The 20,425-nt window shown below is 45.3% G+C and overlaps 1 protein-coding gene across 3 annotated transcripts in view; it reads left to right on the top strand.

Moving 5' to 3' along the window:
• Positions 1–20,425, top strand: part of LOC137561761 (ankyrin repeat and sterile alpha motif domain-containing protein 1B-like) — a 211,988-nt gene that overhangs the window by 82,955 nt on the left and 108,608 nt on the right. For all 3 annotated transcript variants that reach the window (XM_068273113.1, XM_068273112.1, XM_068273111.1), the window contains exon 2: positions 14,071–14,213. In XM_068273113.1, the coding sequence (XP_068129214.1) occupies positions 14,127–14,213 (87 nt within the window). In that variant the 5' untranslated portion in view covers positions 14,071–14,126. The remainder of the gene's footprint in view (positions 1–14,070; positions 14,214–20,425) is intronic.

Raw genomic sequence — 20,425 nt, 5'->3', positions numbered from 1 at the left:
GGGGTACTCACCTTGGGTGGCGGAAGCCTCCGGATCCTATCCTGGCTTCCCCCGTCCTCCTCGGTCCCACGGCGGTCTCGCTGTGCCCCTCCGAACAGCGGGGATGTAAATATTTACCTTCCCAGATCCAGCGCAGGCGCAGTATCGGCTCGGAGATAGGCGGAAATAGCCAATCGCTGTCGGCCCGCAGGGGCAAGACTCCTGCGTAGTAGAGCGGACCCGACAGAGATTGGCTATTTTCGCCTATCTCCATGCTGAGAGCCACAACAGCGCCCCCCGCTGGAGCCAGGGAAGGTACATATATCAGGCCTTGTCAGGCTTGTTGAGGGAGGATTCCGGGACACTTCGGGGGAGCCAGCGCTGGACTGCCTGTAGCTACAGGGGAGGGGGAAGCCTTATTGGGACTCTGAGGCTTCCCCCTCCCGAGGTGAGTACCCCCCAGGGGAACTTTTTTTTTGTTACAGATTCGCTTTAAATTCACAAAATTCGAGGTTTTGGTAGATTCAAAATTCCCCAATTCAGTATCTTGTTCAGTATCTTGTTCAGTATCTTGAGTTGGCAGTTTCTCCTGTTGTACATTAAAGCTTTGTATGCACACTAGATAATCCATGGTCGAGACGGTCATGCTAAGCTGTCTTGGCTGTGAATATATTGTGCGCACAGCCGCCCTGGTGGATTACAGATAGGGCCGGTTCTAGACTTTCTGCTGCTTAAAGCAAACTTTGGAGGTCACCCATACCTCCCAACTTTTTGAGATGAGAAAGAGGGACACTTAAGCCACGCCCCTGCCACACCCCCGTCACACCCCTAGTCACGCATACCATAAAGATTTCATAAGAAAGATATGTTGTTTTATAATTCAAACCACGCTGGCCCTTCCTATCCTGGTTCATTTTCCTTCATATTAACATTTTACAATTAGTAATATATCAATTTAACCTCCAGAGACTGATGCAATGTTATTGAAAAAAAAAGAGCTATATAACTGAAAATACAAATATGAGACTCTTTTCTTTGCTACTAATGTTCTATTCATTATCCGTACTACAAATACAATTCATTATAACATAAGTTGTTTTTCTCTTCAGTGTCACTTTAATGGATACCCGAGGTGACATGTGACCTGATGAGATACATGTGTATGTACAGTGCCAAGCACACAAATAACTAGGCTCTGTTCCTTTTTTACTTTCTCTGCCTGAAAAAGTTAAATATCAGGTATGTAAGTGGCTGACTCAGTCCTGACTCAGACAGGAAGTGACTACAGTGTGACCCTCACTGATAAGGAATTCCAACTATAAAACACTTTCCTAGCAGAAAATGGTTTCTGAGAGCAGGAAAGAGATAAAAGGGATCAATAGTTCATAGATTTTAGCTCTGGCATACTTCAATGAATGTGTCATTGAGCAAAAACAATAAAACAGTTAAAACTTAAAAAGTAGATTTAAACAGAAAATAAAACCGTGGAATATCTTAAGTCATTTTTAGGAGAAGGAAGATGGATACAATTGTTTATTTCATTAGTTTATTTTCGCCTCGGGTGTCCTTTAAGGATGTTCCTAGCATATGGAATGGCACATACACAGGCAATTCTCGTAAAGCAGGAATCCCATTAAAGGTCCCTGAGATAGATATTGCCCTCTGCAGTAATAATCACACACACAGTAGGCTTCTCGGGGTGTTCAGCATCATTGGCGTTCAAGGACACACAGCGTCGCCGCTTCCTGCGGAGAGCGACAGATGCAGCTCCGCCCTCTCCGGGCCGCGGGCCAAACATCACATATGTCCCCGTGCCATCGATTAACTTGTGCCGCATACTGGGAACGCGCTCTTACATACACTGGATGCCAGGATGGAGGTGGTTAGAGGGAGAGTGCCAGGAACTAACCGGTGCGGCACATCTAAGGTGTTCCAGGAAACCGTGCCGCTGGCAGAGCGAAAGAGGAGCATCATCTGCGCTCGCTCATCTGTAGCTACCGCTGAACTCCGTGAAATGACCAGGCCAGCTCCTCCAGCTGCGGCAGACTGAGGGGCGGGAGGGTCAGCTGACCTATCTCTCTCACCGCTACAGGTGCTCAATGAGATGCTAATAAATACAGCTTGCATGCAAATATACAGCAATTTGCATGCGGTCTGGGGCATTCAGAGCCTGTAATAAGGTTCTCCAGGAGTAGAGGCGGAGATTCCAAAGTGCCCTCCCCCGAATCGTGCCCTCCCCAGTGTAAGCGACCACAGATAACAAAATTAATCACAGGTGGCGACATCTTTAGTCCTGTCAGGTGAACTCTGAGGAATGTTTGTTAAAGAAAATCTGTACTCTAAAATTCTTACTATAAAAAGCATACCATTCTAGTCATTATGTTCTCTTGGGCCCCTCTGTGCTGTTCTGCCACTCCCTGCTGCAATCCTGGCTTGTAATTGCCAGTTTTAGGCAGTGTTTACAAACATGGCTGCTAACCAGCATGTGATAGGCTGAGAGAAGCTCAGTCTGTGACTCATACAGAGCCTGCAGGGGGTGTGGAGAGGGTGTGTATAACTTCTATCCTATCACAGCAGAGCAGCACATTCCAGCCTGAGCCGACAAAGCCGGCAAAGGAAAGAAGATTAGATAACAGAGATAATACAGCCACTGTGCAACTAGGAAAGGCTGCAGTAATCCAGACCACATTAGAACAGGTATAGGAACTTATAGGATAGAAGAAATAAGGCTGCAAATGTTGTTACAGAGTCTCTTTAACTGAGAATTCTAAATCAGCCTAGGCTAAGCATCACTGAGAGGGCGGGGCTTCATACCAGTATACAGTAATATATAGCTATAGGAAGTCTTTGTGATGTTGAACCAGGAAAATTAACATAAAAGTAGGTATCCTGAACAGTGGCGTAACTAAAGAGCTTGGGGCCCCAGTGAGAGTGTTACATGGGCCCCCAAGCTCTCTATTGATATGGAGCTCCAAAACCTACCAAGGCCAGCTGCAGTGTCAGGGTAGGAACACACTAGGCAGAAACGCTAGCGTTGTGAAAAACGCTAGTGTTAGCTCACATAATGGAAGTCAAAGGGACGCATGAAAAAAACGCATGTGTTTGCGTCCTGCTATGTGCGTTTTAGAAAATGCTGAACTTGCTGCATATTTTTCCAAAACGAATCTAAAACACACCTAATGTATGTGAATGGTGACGCAGAGGTATAGCGGTTTATTGCGTTTTGTATGCTTTTTTTTTAAAGCAAGTTGGATTATGTATGTCCGCTTCCTGTTGACTTCCTAGTGATTTGCATTTAACACATATAAAAAATTCATACAAAATGTACTTGCGATTTATATGTGTGAAGCGCAAACGCATTAAAACACAGGAAAAACGCATGCACGAAAACGCGAACAAAACACACTTAAAATGCAGCAAAAACACAGCCTTTCACGCAACGCCTAACGTGTTCCCAGCCTCAGAGAGGTGTAATCAGAAAAGTCAAACAATTGTTAGTTTAGGGTAAGAATTAGGGGTGTAACAATAGACCCTGCAAGGGATGCATCCGCAGGGGAGCCCAGAAGCCACAGGGGGCCCCTTGAGGGAGAGGTTTTTTTCCCCTGTCCTGTCCTGGGGAAAACACATTGAAGTATGCACTAGCCAATTGAATAACATTGGTTCTCAGTTTACCTGTGCAGAAGGGGGGACGGGGGGGGGGGCATCCAAGGTTCCGCAGGGGGGCCCAGTGATTTCTAGTTACGCCCCAGCCCCCCTGCGAAACTTTGGATGTGCCCCCCGTCCCCCTTTCTGCACAGGTAAACTGAGAACCAATGTTATTCAATTGGCTACTAGTGCACACTTCAATGTGTTTTCCCCATGCAGATAAAACCAGACAGTAGTCAAGCACTGCTGCAGGCCTTTTCTCTATCAATTACATTAGCTTCTGTGATAAACCATGCATGTTTTCACACATACAGACACACAACGGCGTGCAGAAAACGCATACAGAAAACTGACAGTTCAGTGTGCTCCCAGCCTCAACTTATTGCACTCACTCTGTCCATCTCTGATGGAGCAGAACTGGTTCTGCAGACTTCTCCAGCATCACTACAGTATACAGCACTTGGGGAGGGGTAGAGAGGCTGGGGGCGGGGCTCTGCAGACTCCCCCAGCATCACTACAGTACACAGCACTTGGGAAGGGGTAGAGAGATTGGGGGCTGGGCGCTGTACGCAAGACCATGCTGCACACTGAATAGAGACTGTCTACAAAACTTTGTATGACTTCTTATCATTGGCTGAGAAGATGCAGTCATTAGAACAATTGTGCAGAGAGCAGAAAGCTTTTTCTCTCCGCACCTTTAGTTGTCAGTCTCTCAGGACAGGGAAAAGAAACCTCTCCCCCCAAGGGGCCCCTTGCGGCTTCTGGGCCCCCCTGCGGCTGCATCCCTTGCAGGGTCTATTGTTACGCCCCTGCAGGGGGGCCCAGTGATTTCTAGTTATGCCCCAGTAGTAGGAATACACTAAGCAGAATTGCATGTGCGTTTTCTACTATGTGCTATGTAAAACGTATTTTGCGATTTTGCCTAGTGTGTTCCTAGCCTAAGGGTTACCACTATTCAATGCGCATAAAGAGGAGTTCATTACCAGCTTAGCAACAATAAATAGTTTTTTTTTAATACCCTCTCCTTCCTCCCCCCCCTCCCCCTTTTTTGTTTTTTTTCTATCTTTCCTCCTCTTTTCTCTCTTCTGTTTTCCGCATAGTAAGAGATTAAATAAGAGATCTGTGTAGGATAGAGGAGTACATAATAAGGCAATATATCCAGTGATGTATAGGGGTTAAAATATGCTGACGGCCGGGTATTGCGTGACTTCATGTAATAGGGATTTTGTATGGTTATAGTGAGATTCTACTCATTGTAATAATAAGTATATTTTTATGAATGTTCTAATAAAATTTGATTTTCATAAAAATAAAGTGGATGACGGAGGAGTCGGACCCCTAGTGGGCACCTCTGGTCCAGGGGCCCTGGTTCAGCCGCAACCTCTGCACCTTCTATTGCTACACCACTGATCCTGAATCATTTACTGCATTCTATTACATGTCACTGCAGTGCCTCTTTAAACGATACCTGAAGAGAGTGGTATATGGAAGCTGCCATATTTATTTCCTTTTAAGCAATACCAGTTGCCTGGCAGCCCTGCTGATCCTCTGCCTCTAATGCTTTGGGGCTGGGAATACACATAACGTAACATGCAACGCTGCGTTTTATGTCATGTTTTCAAATTTTATGTTGTATGCATTTTTTTACTGCAAGTGTTTTGCATGCGTTTAAATGCGTTTGCGGTTCGCATGGTTTTTTTTCTTTAAATTTGAGATTTTAAGCTTAGTGCCCGCAGCTGGAAGGGGTGATCAGGACACAGGACAGTTGGAACTTCTTATGCTCCCTGTCACTTACTTCCAACCAAAAAGATGGCTGCCCCCATGAAAAAGATGGCTGCCCCCATGAAATCATAAACATTTGCCTGTTTGTTTAAAACAGGATGGGTAAGAGATTATATTACCTATCTATTTTAATTAATGTAACTTAACAACAGTATGTTTGTTTAGGCTGAAGTTCCCCTTTAACCCATTTTAGTTCCTGGACGTAGAAACTACGTAGAAACCATGCACGCTACCGCGCGCTCCCGCGGCCGATCGCACGCGTGCTCCCGCCTCGCGGTTCGTTAGCCAGGCAATCAGTGAATCGGGCTATGGTGCCCGATTACTGATTCCTCTCCCCCACTGCTCCCCCGACAGCTTCTCTCGGAAGGTGCGCTTTTTCTGGCTGTTGCCTCCCCCATGCGTCTCTCTAAGCGTATGTTACGCTTAGAGTGACGTCATGTAAACAAACTCATGGCCGCCATCTTGTGGCCAAAAAGTAAAACTACAACTAAAAGTAAAAAAAATAAAACTCAAGACACATTTACATTATAAAACTATTGTTTACATCCCACCCTCCCAAAAATACCCAAATAAAATTTTTAATATAAAAAAACAACAAAACATTACAATAAAAAAAAAACATGTAAATATTTACCTAAGGGTCTAAACTTTTTAAATATCAATGTAAAGATGAAATATATCTATATTTTTTTTTTATTTTAAACTTGTAAATAGTGATAGATGCAAAACGGAAAAAATGCACCTTTATTTCCAAATAAAATATTGTCGCCATACATTGTGATAGGGACATAATTTTGTAATAACCGGGACATTTGGTCAAATACAATACGTGAGTTTTAATTATGGAGGCATGTATTATTTTAAAACTATAATGGCTGAAAACTGAGAAATAATGAATTTTTTCCGTTTTTTTCTTATTCTTCCTGTTAAAATGCATTTACAGTGAAGTGGCTCTTAGCAAAATGTACCCCCCAAAGAAAGCCTAATTGGTGGCGGAAAAAACAAGATATAGATCAGTTCATTGTGATAAGTAGTGATAAAGTTATAGGCTAATCAATGGGAGGTGAACATTGCTCAAGTGAAAACGACGGAACGCGAATGGGTTAAGCAGCACGTGACCTCAGGCACGATGTGGAGATAGCGCTGCTGACAGCTATTGGCCGGGTACTTTTATGACAGTAGCAGCTGAGCTGAGGATACAGTTGTGGCCCAGCGAGGATGAGATCTTCCAGATGCTGTTGCCGTGCCCTGGCTTGGTTACCCTCCATTGCATCCATCTCATCTTGTCACAGCACAGACATGTCGGTTCCTCTCAGCCTGCTAGGTGAATGTCCTGATTTATGAAGTGGTAGCATTAAATCCAATAAGAACGCTACAAGATCATCCATGCTCCGATAAATGAGATTTCCGCGTAACACGCTCTGCATAATTACTGCTCGCTTGTTTAATTATCTCCAGACAATCACGGCCTAAAAACTGGAACGTGCCTTGTGGGCAGTGGCTTGCCTGCAGGAAAAGGGGACTAATTTGTAAAAAAATTAAAATCAAGTTATTAGACTTAGGCCTTCTGGGTAGTCACCTAGGGCATGGAGTGGGTGGCGGCGGAGAACTGTGTCATATTTGGCAAACATACATTGGGTATCTCTATATATAATAGAGTAAGTGCCTCAACCTTCAAGCAAGAAGAAGAAGTACTTTGCATGAGAAAATGTATGCGTGCTCAAACACCAAGTTTAAGGCCTCTTTTCCACGGACTGTTGAGCTGTGTGCTCAGCAAGCAGTTACCAGGCAGCAGTGAGCAGATACCAGGCAGCACTGAGCAGATACCAGGCAGCAACAAGCAGTTACCAGGCAGCAGCAAGCTGTTACCAGGCAGCAGTGAGCAGATACCAGGCAGCAACAAGCAGTTACCAGGCAGCAGCAAGCAGTTACCAGGCAGCAGCAAGCAGTTACCAGGCAGCAGCAAGCAGTTACCAGGCAGCAGCAAGCAGTTACCAGGCAGCAGCAAGCAGTTACCAGGCAGCAGCGAGCTGTTACCAGGCAGCAGTGAGCAGATACCAGGCAGCAGTGAGCAGTTACCAGGCAGCAGTGAGCAGTTGTGAGAGTTTGAGAGGCATTTCACTGCCTATCAACAGTCCATGGAAAGGAGGCCTTACCCTAACAAGTCTGACTTTGCAAATCTGGCCTAATTGGCTATTCATGAGGCAATGCTCATGCAAATGCATGCACAAACCAATACCACAAAGCGGTCACACCCTGCTACATGCTACATTAGCACTATCCAGGAGCGCCACGGGGAGGATTCCCAATGCCCCCTTTTTATACAACTGGGGGGACCGCAGGGTCCCAGGCTCTCTCACTGCCTGGAAACCACAGCGGCACCCCGGATGGGGAGACTGGGTGGCGCAGGCGACCCCCCCCCTCCCCCCAGTGTGGCCAGCACCGAGGAGAGCCGTCCGCACCCAGCTCCCAATATTAAAAACAGGCACTTACCTTAACGTCCATTGCGTTCTGCTACATGCGCATTAATTTGGGGGCACCACATGAGAAAGGAGAGAAGCATGGGTCACCCCGAGCTTTAGAGCTCAGGGCTGGCTCACATACAGCACTCCAGAGGGGGGGGGGGGGGGGGGGAGGACAGGCGCACTCACTCCAGGGTTCACACCAACGGAGCAAGCCATCCACCACCTGCCTCCAAAGGATACAAACTGCACAAAATGCTTTCCATGAGAAAATTAATGCGCATGTAGCAGAACGCAATGGACGTTAAGGTAAGTGTCTGTTTTTAATATTAGGAGGTGGGTGCGGACGGCTCTCCCCGGCGCTGGCCACGCTTGGGGGGGGGGGTCGGCTGCGCCACTTAGCCTCCCCCTCCGGGGTGCCGCTGTGGTTCCCAGGCAGCGAGAGAGCGCTTTGCGGTATTGGTTTTTTGACCCTGCATAGTTTGGCATGCAAAAGCAAATGCATATTTGCATGAGCATTGCCTCATGAATAGCCAATTAGGCCAGATTTGGAAAGCCAGACTTGCTAGGGTTAAACTTGGTGTTTGAGCACGCATAATTTTTCTCATGGAAAGCATTTTTTGCAGTTGTATCCTTTGGAGGCAGGTTGTGAAAGGCTTGCTCTGGTAGTGTGAGCCCTGGAGTGAGTTGTCTGCGCCTGTCCTCCCCCCCCCCCCCCCCCCTCTGGAGTGTTGTATGTGAGCCAGCCCTGAGCTCTAAAGCTCGGGGTGACCCATGCTTCACTCCTTTCTCATGTGGTGCCCCCAAGTTAATGCGCATGTAGTAGAACGCAATGGACGTTAAGGTAGGTGCCTGTTTTTAATATTGGGAGGTGGGTGCGGACGGCTCTCCCCGGCGCTGACCACATTTGGGGGGGGGGGGGGGTTAGCTGCGCTACCTAGCTTCCCCCTCCAGGGTGCCGCTGTGGTTCCCAGGCAGTGAGTTAGTCTGGGACCCCGCGATCCCCCCGGTTGTATGGGGGCATTGGGAAGCCTCCCCGTGGTGCTCCTGGATAGTGCTAATGTTGCATGAACTAATTCCCGCAGGGCGATCGCTTTGCGGTATTGGTTTTTGGACCCTGCATAGTTTGGCATGCGAAAGCAAATGCATATTTGCATGAGCATTGCCTCATGAATAGCCAATTAGGCCGGATTTGCAAAGCCAAACTTGCTAGGGTTAAACTTGGTGTTTGAGCACGCATACATTTTCTCATGGAAAGCCTACTTCTTCTTGCTTCAAGGCTGAGGCGCGTACTCTATTAGATAGAAGATGCGGCGTATGCTACGACGCGGGTTGTCTAGTTGGTGTATAACAGAAGAAGTATATAATATTTGGAAAACATACATCATGTATTGATTTATCCTATATAATAAAATACAAGTGTCCCTGCGTCTGTCCCTGTGTCAATGCTTTATGCTACTGCACATGTCAAGCACTGACAGCCGTTGGGACCGGCTGGCAGAGCGGCGGACTAACGTGTGCACGCGCTCTGACTGGCGGTGTGAAGAGACCTAGAGCCCATTTTTATACAGGCTTGGGTCAACTAGTTATATAATAAGTATATAGTATTTGCCCAACATAGATCAGGTATTGGTGTACAGTTCTCAAAATTTCATTTGTTTGTATTGCAATGTATTCTCAATCCAAGGTTTTAGTGTGTGTGTATAAATTATTATTATTATTATTGATAAATTATAAAGTGCTGACATATTCTATATATAATAACTATATAATATTTGGAAAACAAACATCAAGTATTGGCATATTATAGGCATCCTATATAATAATAGGCAACTGTCCCTGCGTACAGCAGGGACAGTTGTCTCTGTGTAGCTGGGTCTGTGCTTTTTGCTAATGCGCATGTGCTCAGCACGGACCCAGCCTCAGACAGGAGGACGGGGCCAGGGAGCCAGGCAGGCGTGTGAGCGGGCACCGGGTGTGCGGCGGGTGCGCGAGCGTGTCGGGTGCCCGTGCGCGCGGCGGACGTGCGCAACGGGCGGGTGTGCACATGCGCGTGACAGGCGCGTGGAGACAGACCTAAGGTCACTAGTATTATATAATAACTTTATATTTGGCAAACATAAATCAGATATTGGCATATTATATAACTATATAAGATTTTGTGACTATACCTCAGGTATTGGCGTATTATATAACAACTTTATATTTGGCAAACGCGCATCAGATATTGGTGTATTTTATACGAACTATACAATATTTGGAAACATACATCAGGTATAGGTGTATTATATGAAAACTACATATGTACATATTGCCCACGTACACCAGGTATCCTATCTGATAAAACGGCAGGTGTTTGCGCTCTCCTGATTCCATGTGTGGTAAAAGTCATACTGCGCAGGGCGGGGGAGGGGCGGGCCTGCGTGTATACGCCACTGTGCAACCTTGAGGCCTGGAACCCACTGCAAATCACTATCGCAGTCGCTAGCGTTTTTAATGAGCGTTTTGTAAGCGATTTCTTGAGCGTTTTCTTCCAATTTTGGTAGCGATTTTAAAAAGTGTAAGCTTTTTGCCAGCGATTGTGTAGCGATTAGCGATTTTAATTCTGTTTGGTCCTTTCAATGTATTATAATTTTATTTACAGTGTGCATTCATTTAAAATCGCACTCAAATCGATATGTGTAGCGATTTATGAGCAATTACGCCAGCGTTTATATATTTAACTTTGCAGAAATGCAAACACTCACGCCACCAAAATGCTGCATGTCCTGCGATAGCGATTTTGCTAATCGCAATCGCTCCAGTGGAATTAGGCCCATCCATTAACATTAGCTGAGCGTTTAGGGAAATCGCTAGCGTTTTCGCTCCCTAAACGCTCTAGTGGGTTCCAGCCCTGAGGGCTCATTCACACTAGGGGTGTTTTTGTCATTTTTTTAAGAGCTGCGATTTTCAAAATCGCCCTGAAAGTGCTTGTGCCATGATTCTCTATGAGAGAGTTCACATCTGAGCAGTTTGTTTGCGATCCGCTCAGATAAGCGTTGCATGGGCCATTTTTGAGGCGATTCCGCATCAATGTAAGGTATAGGAAAACGCAAAACACTCACAAAATCGATTTGTGCAGCGATTGCGTTCACAATTTTAAGAATAAATACATTGTATTTATTCTTTTCCAGATCAAAGAGTTCACTTTCTGACTTGCGTCAGGAAGTGAAAAAATGCAATCGCTCTGCAAAAGCGTTTAAAAAAGTGCTTAAAGGAGTTATCAGGCAAATCGTCCAAAAAAGGCTTTACTCACCTGGGGCTTTCTCCAGCCCCTAGCGGCCGACTGTCCCACGCCGACCGCTCTGCGCCGCCGTCCCGGTCTCCATGCTCGGTGCGGAAGCTGACCCCGAGGTCGTCCGCACTGCGCCTGCGCGAACCGCCGCTGTCAATGAAGCCCACGTTGTATGCGGTGATATGGTATTCACATAAGGCATAAAAAATAGTTTGGTTGTATGTATTTAGAGAGTTTAGCCTGTTTAAGGCCTTGTTCACATCTAAAATCGAAAACGCAAATACGTTTTTCCTAAAATCGCTTTTCTAAGCGCTTTTCCAAATCGTTTTTTTCATTCACTCCCTGACACAAGTCAGGAAGTGAACTCTTTGATCTGGAAAATAATAAATACAATGTATTTATTCTTAAAAACGCGAATGCAATTGCTGCACAAAGCGATTTTGTGAGCGTTTTGCGGTTTTCCTATACCTTCCATTGAGGCAACATCGCCTTAAAAAATGGTACAGGCAGCGCTTTGCTGAGCGGATCGGAAACAAACCGCTCAGATGTGAACTCTCTCATAGAGAATCATTGCACAAGCGCTTTCAGGGCGATTTTGAAAATCGCCTGCGCTTGAAGAAAGGGCAAAACCGCCCGTAGGGTGCGTACACACATGCAATTTTGATTGGCCAATCACTGACCAATTTTACCACCTCCATGTAGAAGGAGGGTCAAATAGATTTTTAACACTATGAACAGAATGTATAGGTACGCTCTTATACAACATGAAAATGGTAAAATTGGCCAATCATTGGCCAATAAAAATTGGATGTGTGTATGTGCTCTTAGGGCTTGATTCACAAAGCGGTGCTAACCTACTTAGCACGTCTAAAGTCTTTAGACATGCTAACCAGGGTGCTAAGTAGGTTAGCACAGAATTTCTCAATCAGATCGCACGCAAAGTTTTGCGCGCAAAGTTTTACGCGCGCAACGTCCTATGCGCGCGCTAAGTCCCATAGGCTTTAATGGGCACTTCGCGCGGAGCGTCCTGCGCTCTGTACAGTGCGCGCGTAAAGTTTTACGCGCATAAAGTTTTGCGCGCGAAAAGCTGGTTTAGATGTGCTAAGGGGGTTTTCACAGGCGTGCTAACAGTTAGCACCGCTTTGTGAATCAAGCCCTTAGTGTGAACGAGCCCTTATTCCCCACTCATCAGTAACTAATCATCACTGTAATTTGATCTCTCAGCTGTGTCAGCTCAGGAATCTCCTCTGCCTCAGCAAAGCAGCTAATTTGTAAACACAGGATGATAACCCTATGTCTGCTTCCATGAAAGCAGGAAGTAGATACACTGCAGATTAATTGCAGGATTCGTATCAGCTGTAACAAAGAAATGTTTGTCTGTAAAGGTTATTATGCTGTTGCTTATCCTATAGAGCAGAGAGGAAGTTCTGAGTTCAGGCCTGCTTTAGAGTCCATAGTCAGGATTGTAGAAAATTCCTGTATGGAAGTACTGATCAATTCAGGGGATATCCACTTTCATAAATGACAATCTGCAGATCTCTAGAAAAGTGTTATTTCTGCAACAACAGGTTATATAAACACACCCTGTATTAAAGGGAATGTATTCATTCCATTCTCAACTGTTTCGTGAATTTGATTTTTGTCTACAGGCTTTATTAAAGAGACTCTGAAGCGAGTTAGATAGCATTTGATTAGTGTAAAGCACCTTACATAGTGCTAAATCGACGCTATTCCGCGGCAAAACGAGGGGTTTGTACCCCCCAAATCCCCTCTTCTAGGTCCTGGGAGCGCTTCCTGCTTGAGGTAGAGCTTATGACTGTAGCTCTGCCTCTCAGCACGTCAATCCCCGCCCCTCTCAGTCTTCCTTCACAGAGAGGGGCGGGGGAGAGGCGGAGATCAGCGGGAAGATTGACGCGCGAAGAGGCAGAGCTACAGCTCATAGCTCTGCCTCCATGAGCAGCAAAATCCACGACCAGGAAAGTCGTGGATTTTGCAGGGGGGATTTGGGGGGTAAAAACCCCTTGTTTTGCCACTGGATAGCAGCGGTTGAGCACTATGTAAGGTGCTTTACACTAATCAAATGCTATCTCACTCGCTTCAGAGTCTCTTTAAGGGCCGGTGCACACCAAGAGCGGTTCTGAGCATTTTCTAAAATGCTTTCGGGCTGAAAACCGCTTGGCTAATGTAATGCAATGGGCTGGTGCACACCAGAGAAGTTCGTTTTTTCCCCAAACACAAACGCCTCGGATCCTGCAGCATTTTTTGCAGATTTCTGAGGCGTTCTGCCTCAATGTAAAGTATAGGAAAATGGAAAACCGCTCTTAAAAGCGTTAGATCAGATCGATTTTCGAAGCGTTTTTGTTACAGTTGCTGTTCAGTTACAGCTTTTACTGTAACAAAATATAAAAAGCGCTACACAAAAACGCTAGGCATGATTAGAAAATCGTTCAGAAAAAATGCTTCAAAAACCGCTAGCGTTTGCGGATACACTAGCGGTTTTTGGTGTGCACTGGCCCTAAATTAGGTTTTCTAATGATTACCAACTCGCATACAAATTTGATGCAAATTATATTCCGCTTGGAAGTGGACCAATCAGAGTGGCAGGATTGACTGGCCCGATTCCGAGCTGTATACAACTTGCGTTTCATTTTGCATGCAAGTGGGACATCTCATGGACATCGTCTTCTGTGCAGACCCTTGGGAAAAGCTATAAGCCAATCGCAGAAGCCGGGGCATGAGGATAAAACAAGGGAACCCGCTGCTTTCTGCACAGAATAGAATGTGAACTGAGGGGTGGAAGGCATATATGTCTGCGCCTCCCCTGTGGACTCTCTCTTCTCTATGTTCCAAACTGTCAGTGTATGTCAGCTATTTCCGCACTCGCACTTTATTAATATCGATTTTTCTCTTCCCCTCCCCTCGTTTCAGTCACAAAATCCGCAAAGCTGTATCCGACTGGGGGATCCCTCGATTTTTCCCACATTATGATGCAGGGAGATGGACGGCGGAGGAGAAATGACAATTATTTTGACGATATTCCGCGGTCGAAGCTGGAAAGACAGATGGCGCAGGTAACCGCTTTGTAGAATGGTGTATTGGGGCTCATGTGTTGTGAACTGGGGCTTGCCGCCCTGTTGATGGTGACTTAAAGAGACACTGAAGCGAAAAAAACATATTATGATATAATGAATTGGTTGTGTAGTACGGATAATTACTAGAACATTAGTAGCAAAGAAAATATTCTCATATTTTTATTTTCAGTGATATCGTTTTTTTTTTATAACCTTGCATCATTCCCTAATATTTGCAGTTTACACACTACTCAGCGTTCTAAATGATTTTACAGAGCAGGCCAGTGAACTTTTGAACTGTTTTCTGCAGAAAAAAAAACAATACAATGACTGACAGTTGAGACAGAGCTCTCTGCGACTTTGAAAGTCGTGGAGCTCAGTGGCTCTTTTGCATAGATAAAAACGGGAGTTTCTTAACCCTTCCTGTACTGGAAACAATATTAGACTTATGTCTCTGCTCCAAGTCCTAATGTTTTATTTCTTAGCTGTACTACACAACCAATTCATTATATCATATTTTTTTTCCGCTTCAGTGTCTCTTTAAAGGGAACCTGAAGTGAGAGTGATATGGAGGCTGCCATATTTATTTCCTATTAAACCATACCAGTTGCCTGGCAGCCCTGCTTATCTATTTGGCTGCGGTAGTGTCTGAATCACACCAAAAACAAGCATGTGGTTAATCTTATCAGATCTTACAATAGTGTTAGAAACACCTGATCTGCTGCATGCTTGTTCAGGGTATATGGCTGAAAGTATCAGAGGGAGAGGACCAGCAGGACAGTCAAGCAACTGGTATTGTTTGAGGTCACATTCACAGTGCCAAGTTGCGGAGCTGCGTTGTAAAGTCTTATAACGCAGCTTGCCGGCCTGCAATGCTAATCCTACATCCTGCAATGCTAATCCTTAAGTTCACAGTGCGATGTTAAAGTCGCGTTGAAAAATGTTACATTGTGGTAACTCACTGCTTGCAGATGCGCTGTGACTTTAACGTTGCATTAAACTGCAACGTCCCACAGTGAATGCGACCTAAAAGCAAATAAATATGGCCTCCATAGTCCTCTCATTATGGGGCATTGGCAAGGTCAAATGAGGTCAAGGTCAAATGATAGAACCAACTCAGCATTGTTTACATTTTTAGCATCTAACCAGTCATAAGTTCCCCCCCCTCCTTTCTAGAATAAATATCTTTAACATCCTATCAGAACCACAACGATGCAACATAGAATGATTATGATGCAAAATCATAATGCAACATTTCTGGAAAAAAATATAATTCATTTCATTTGAAAAATCAGGAACCATAATTTTGCGTAATTTTCGTGTAATTTCGTGCATCACACCATTGTCACATACGGTATGTTAAAGAAAATCTGTAATGAAAAAAAACTCCCCTGGGGGGTGCTCACCTGGGGTGGGGGAAGCCTCCGGATCCTATTGAGGCTTCCCCCGTCCTCCTCGGTCCCACGGTGGCGGCGAAAATCCTCCCGGAGCGGCTGCGATGTAAATATTTACCTTTTGGCTCCAGCACAGACGCAGTATCCGCTCTTCCCACAGAGATAGGTGAAAATAGCCGATCTCCGTCGGCCCGCTCTACTGCGCAGGCGCAAGTCTCCTGCTCCTGCGCAGTGGAGCGGACCCTATGGAGATCGGCTATTTTCGCCTATCTCCGTCAGAAGAGCCGCAACAGCGCCCCCGCTGGAGCCTGTAAAGGTAAATATTGCACAGCCCAACAATTGTCGCCTGTGCGTTCCGGGGGCTGCAGCGAGACCGCCGTGGGACACAGGAGGACAGGGGAAGCCTCGATAGGGTCCAGAGGCTTTCCCCTCCCGAGGTGAGTGCCCCCCAGGGAAACTTTTTTTCAGTATGGGTTTTCTTTAAGGAGAAGAGTGGGAACAGGTAAAAAGAAAAAGTTTCAAAAAGACCTTGTAGTTTTTGAGAATTGCGTTCTTAAAAATGCAAAGGAACAATTTTTTTAAGTTGTCATTTTTCTGAGTTTAAAAAAAAACAAACATCTTTTTCTTTGCATTTTTAAAATTTGATTTACTCAAAAACGACAAAATGTTTTTGTAAAAAAACGTTGTTTTTTTTACTGTTTCCCACTCTTCTTAACATATTTAGCAATTTAGGTGACAATAGCGCATATAGGTGCTTTGCTATTAACCGCTAAATTCGGCACAAAATTACCTGAAATTACGAATGTATCACACTGAATCCATTGAATGTCTAAATCGTAATTGCACCAATCAAATGCGGTTCCTGTTAATTGGCCCAGTTCCATTTTGCATACAGTTTGCATGCAAGCTCTACAATCAGCTCATTGACCATCTGTAATCTTCAGTATTAAGCCATGGGGAAGTTGCTGTTATGCCTGCTACACACAATGCAATTTTACCGTCATATTGACGTTCAAGTCGATTACTTCCGACAGGTCCAAACTGATTTCTGATCGTTTTTTCTGATCGATTTTGTATAGAAGTGATAAAAAAATCGATCAGAAAAACGTTCAGAACTGTTGGTAGTAATCGATTTGACAGAAAAATGTCATTGTGTGTACCAGGCATTAGATGTACCTGGTCATTTGCATACATATTTGATGAACTAGGCTAAACTCACAGAAAGAGGGATCTGTCTTCACAGAAAGAAGTAAAGTGAACATTAACTCATTCAATTTTCATATTTGATGCAGCTGTTTCAGAGGCGTCCCCTTTGGAAAAGTTAAGTCAGTCACATGGCCCATTAAGGTCACATGACCTCTGCAGAACAGATACTATATATCGGTGACAGCCGAGTGGGAGTTTCTTTCCCAGCAACTGACTACGCCCACCTCTTCCTGCTGCTCCTTCCTGAGCAGTGCAGGGAGAAGGTAGGCGGGGTCAGCTGTTTGTTAACAGGAAGAGGCTGGCTCGTGTTCCCCTCCCTGCAACACTGCGAGAGACCCCAGAGTAGTACAGCACATCTGCATACAATACAGAGACAGGTCTACTCCGGCTTGCTCCATTGCAGGGAAGGGGCCTTATCCACTAGAAGCTCTTTTCAATCTTATTCCGAAACGCTAGGTACTTAAAAACAACAGTGAATGTTTCCATTTGTTTGATGCGTTTGCCATCCTGCGGCAGTTTTCATGAACTTGAGCTCCTATAGCACTAGAGGAAAATTGCACAGCAGTTGTGTCACTATGCGGTATTCCTGTGATCCGGTAGCTCATAATATTTTACTACTGCTTTTTTTCCTCCCATCTGACATCCTCAATGGATACAGCTGTCTCCAACTGCCAAAAAAGCAAGCAGCATCTCCTTCCACTGACATCACCCGCCAGCAGTAAAAATGTCACCCTGTGATAAATGTCAGAATGTAAATCGGGGAGAGGAAAGATTTTACAATGGGCAAACACTGACTAAATCATTTATACATAATTATTGTAAAAATGAAGAACTTTTTTTATTACATTATTTTCACTCAAGTTCCTCTTTAAGTCACTTCTGGCTCAATCTGTAAAAGAAATGTAAGATACAATGAGCTGAGCTTTTTTTTGTAAACGCCATGCACTTAGGGACCAATAATGAAACTGACAAAATGTCATCCATATAACATAAAAACTTCAGAGTGATGAGTAAAACTTTACAGTACACCCTTGTATGTTATGCCTAATGATGCCTAAAGGCTGGTACACACTTTATATTATGATTGGCCAATCACTGACCAATATTATCACCTCCATGTAGTATGGGAGCTTACCTACACAAATCTGTTTTGTACCCTCATACTACATAGAAGTTGTAAAACTGGTCAGTGGTTGGTCAATCAAAGTTGGATGTGTGTACATTGTTTAAGAGCATCGCTACCTGCCATTCGTTGGCCAGAGGAAGGTAGCGGTTGGAGACTTTTTTGCCATTGTTGTTGAACTTTTATACATGTATGAAGAATCTGCCAAAGCAGTACAACTGAACGTCCCCAGCGTACATACAGAAGGGTACAAAGTTAGGCCTGGAACCCACTGGAGCGATTTTGTGAGCGTTTAGTGAGCGATTCAAACCACTAGCAATTTCCATAAACGCTCAGCTAATGTTAATTGATAGGCCAAATTCCACTGGAGCGATTGCATTTACCAAAACGCAAAACGCAGGACATGCTGCATTTTTAGCGTTTAGCGCTAGCGTTTCTGCAATGTAAAGTATATAAAAGCTGGCCTAATCGCTCCTCAAAACCTACACAGAGCGATTTAGTTAGTGTTTTGCTTGTCTGAAACGCTACCCAGAAGACCTTGTGCTTCCCAGAAGGCCTTAAAAAATTTCCTGGTGACGTCTGCTGGATGGTCGGAAGTGCTACAGAGCTGCAGGCTCTGTACACAGAATACATCACTCCAAAAATACTGGGGGTTATGTGTGCTTCATACAGATACAACGTTGTATTTGAGGTTGTTTTTCTCAAAAAAAATTTAAGAAAAAGATGCCAAACATTAAAAAAGCAAAGAGAAAATAAAAGTTAAGTAAACTACCACTATTGTTTCTGTGTGAGTACTTATTAGTATTATTATCATTATTAATTGTTTGCAGTATGGGATGCTGCCACTCATACAGGTGTGTAGGCCCCTTTAAGGCCTGGTGCACACCAAAAACCGCTAGCAGATCCGCAAAATGCTAGCAGATTTTTAAACGCTTTTTCTTATTTTTCTGTAGCGTTTCAGCTAGCATTTTGCGGTTTTGTGTAGCGGTTTTGGTGTAGTAGATTTCATATATTGTTACAATAAAGCTGTTACTGAACAGCTTCTGTAACAAAAAACGCCGGCAAAACCGCTCTGAAGTGCCGCTTTTCAGAGCGGTTTGCGTTTTTCCTATACTTAACATTGAGGCAGAAACGCATCCGCAATCCAAAAAAATGCCTCACCCCAGGAGTATGCGTTTCTGCAAAACGCCTCCCGCTCTGGTGTGAACCACCCCATTGAGATACATTACCCTAGCGCAGTGGTTCCCAACCTTTTCCGGCCCGGGGAACACTGCCTGACCAATTTTTTTCTCCGGGGAACGGCGCGGGGGGGGGGGGGGGGGGGGGGGAGCGACGGGCGGGGTTGCGGCTGCATAGCTAGCATAGTTGCCCCAGTGTAGGGAGTTTAGTTGCCTCAGTATAGCTAGTATAGTGCCCCAGTATAGTGCCCCAGTATAGCCAGAATAGTGCCCCAGTATAGCCAGAATAGTGCCCCAGTATAGCCAGAATAGTGCCCCAGTATAGCGCCCCAGTATAGCCAGCATAGTGCCCCAGTATAGTGCCCCAGTATAGCCCCCCAGTATAGCTAGTATAGTGCCCCAGTATAGCCCCCCAGTATAGTGCCCCAGTATAGCCAGAATAGTGCCCCAGTATAGCTAGTATAGTGCCCCAGTATAGCCAGCATAGTGCCCCAGTATAGTGCCCCAGTATAGCCCCCCAGTATAGCTAGTATAGTGCCCCAGTATAGCCCCCCAGTATAGTGCCCCAGTATAGCCAGCATAGTGCCCCAGTATAGCCAGAATAGTGCCCCAGTATAGCCAGCATAGTGCCCCAGTATAGCCAGCATAGTGCCCCAGTATAGCCCCCCAGTATAGCTAGTATAGTGCCCCAGTATAGCCCCCCAGTATAGTGCCCCAGTATAGCTAGTATAGTGCCCCAGTATAGCGAGAATAGTGCCCCAGTATAGCCCCCCAGTATAGTGCCCCAGTATAGCTAGTATAGTGCCCCAGTATAGCCAGAATAGTACCCCAGTATAGTGCCCCAGTATAGTGCCCCAGTATAGCCAGAATAGTACCCCAGTATAGTGCCCCAGTATAGCTAGTATAGTGCCCCAGTATAGCCAGAATAGTACCCCAGTATAGTGCCCCAGTATAGCTAGTATAGTGCCCCAGTATAGCCAGAATAGTACCCCAGTATAGTGCCCCAGTATAGCTAGTATAGTGCCCCAGTATAGCCAGAATAGTGCCCCAGCATAGCCAGAATAGTGCCCCAGTACAGTGCGCCAGTATAGCCAGTATAGTGCCCCAGTATAGCCAGTATAGTGCCCCAGTATAGTAACCCAGTATAGCCAGAATAGTGCCCCAGTATAGCCAGAATAGTGCCCCAGTATAGCTAGTATAGTGCCCCAGAATAGCCAGTATAGTGCCCCGGTATAGTGCCCTCCCGCCCGTCCCCGCGGCCAACGCTGTTATTACCTTAACAGCTGCCGCTCTCCCCTCTCCAGCGCGTGT

The sequence above is a fragment of the Hyperolius riggenbachi genome, chromosome 3 (genome assembly GCF_040937935.1).
Source record: "Hyperolius riggenbachi isolate aHypRig1 chromosome 3, aHypRig1.pri, whole genome shotgun sequence".
NCBI classification, from domain to species: Eukaryota; Metazoa; Chordata; class Amphibia; order Anura; family Hyperoliidae; genus Hyperolius; species Hyperolius riggenbachi.
This window is presented reverse-complemented; position numbering and strand designations above follow the sequence as displayed.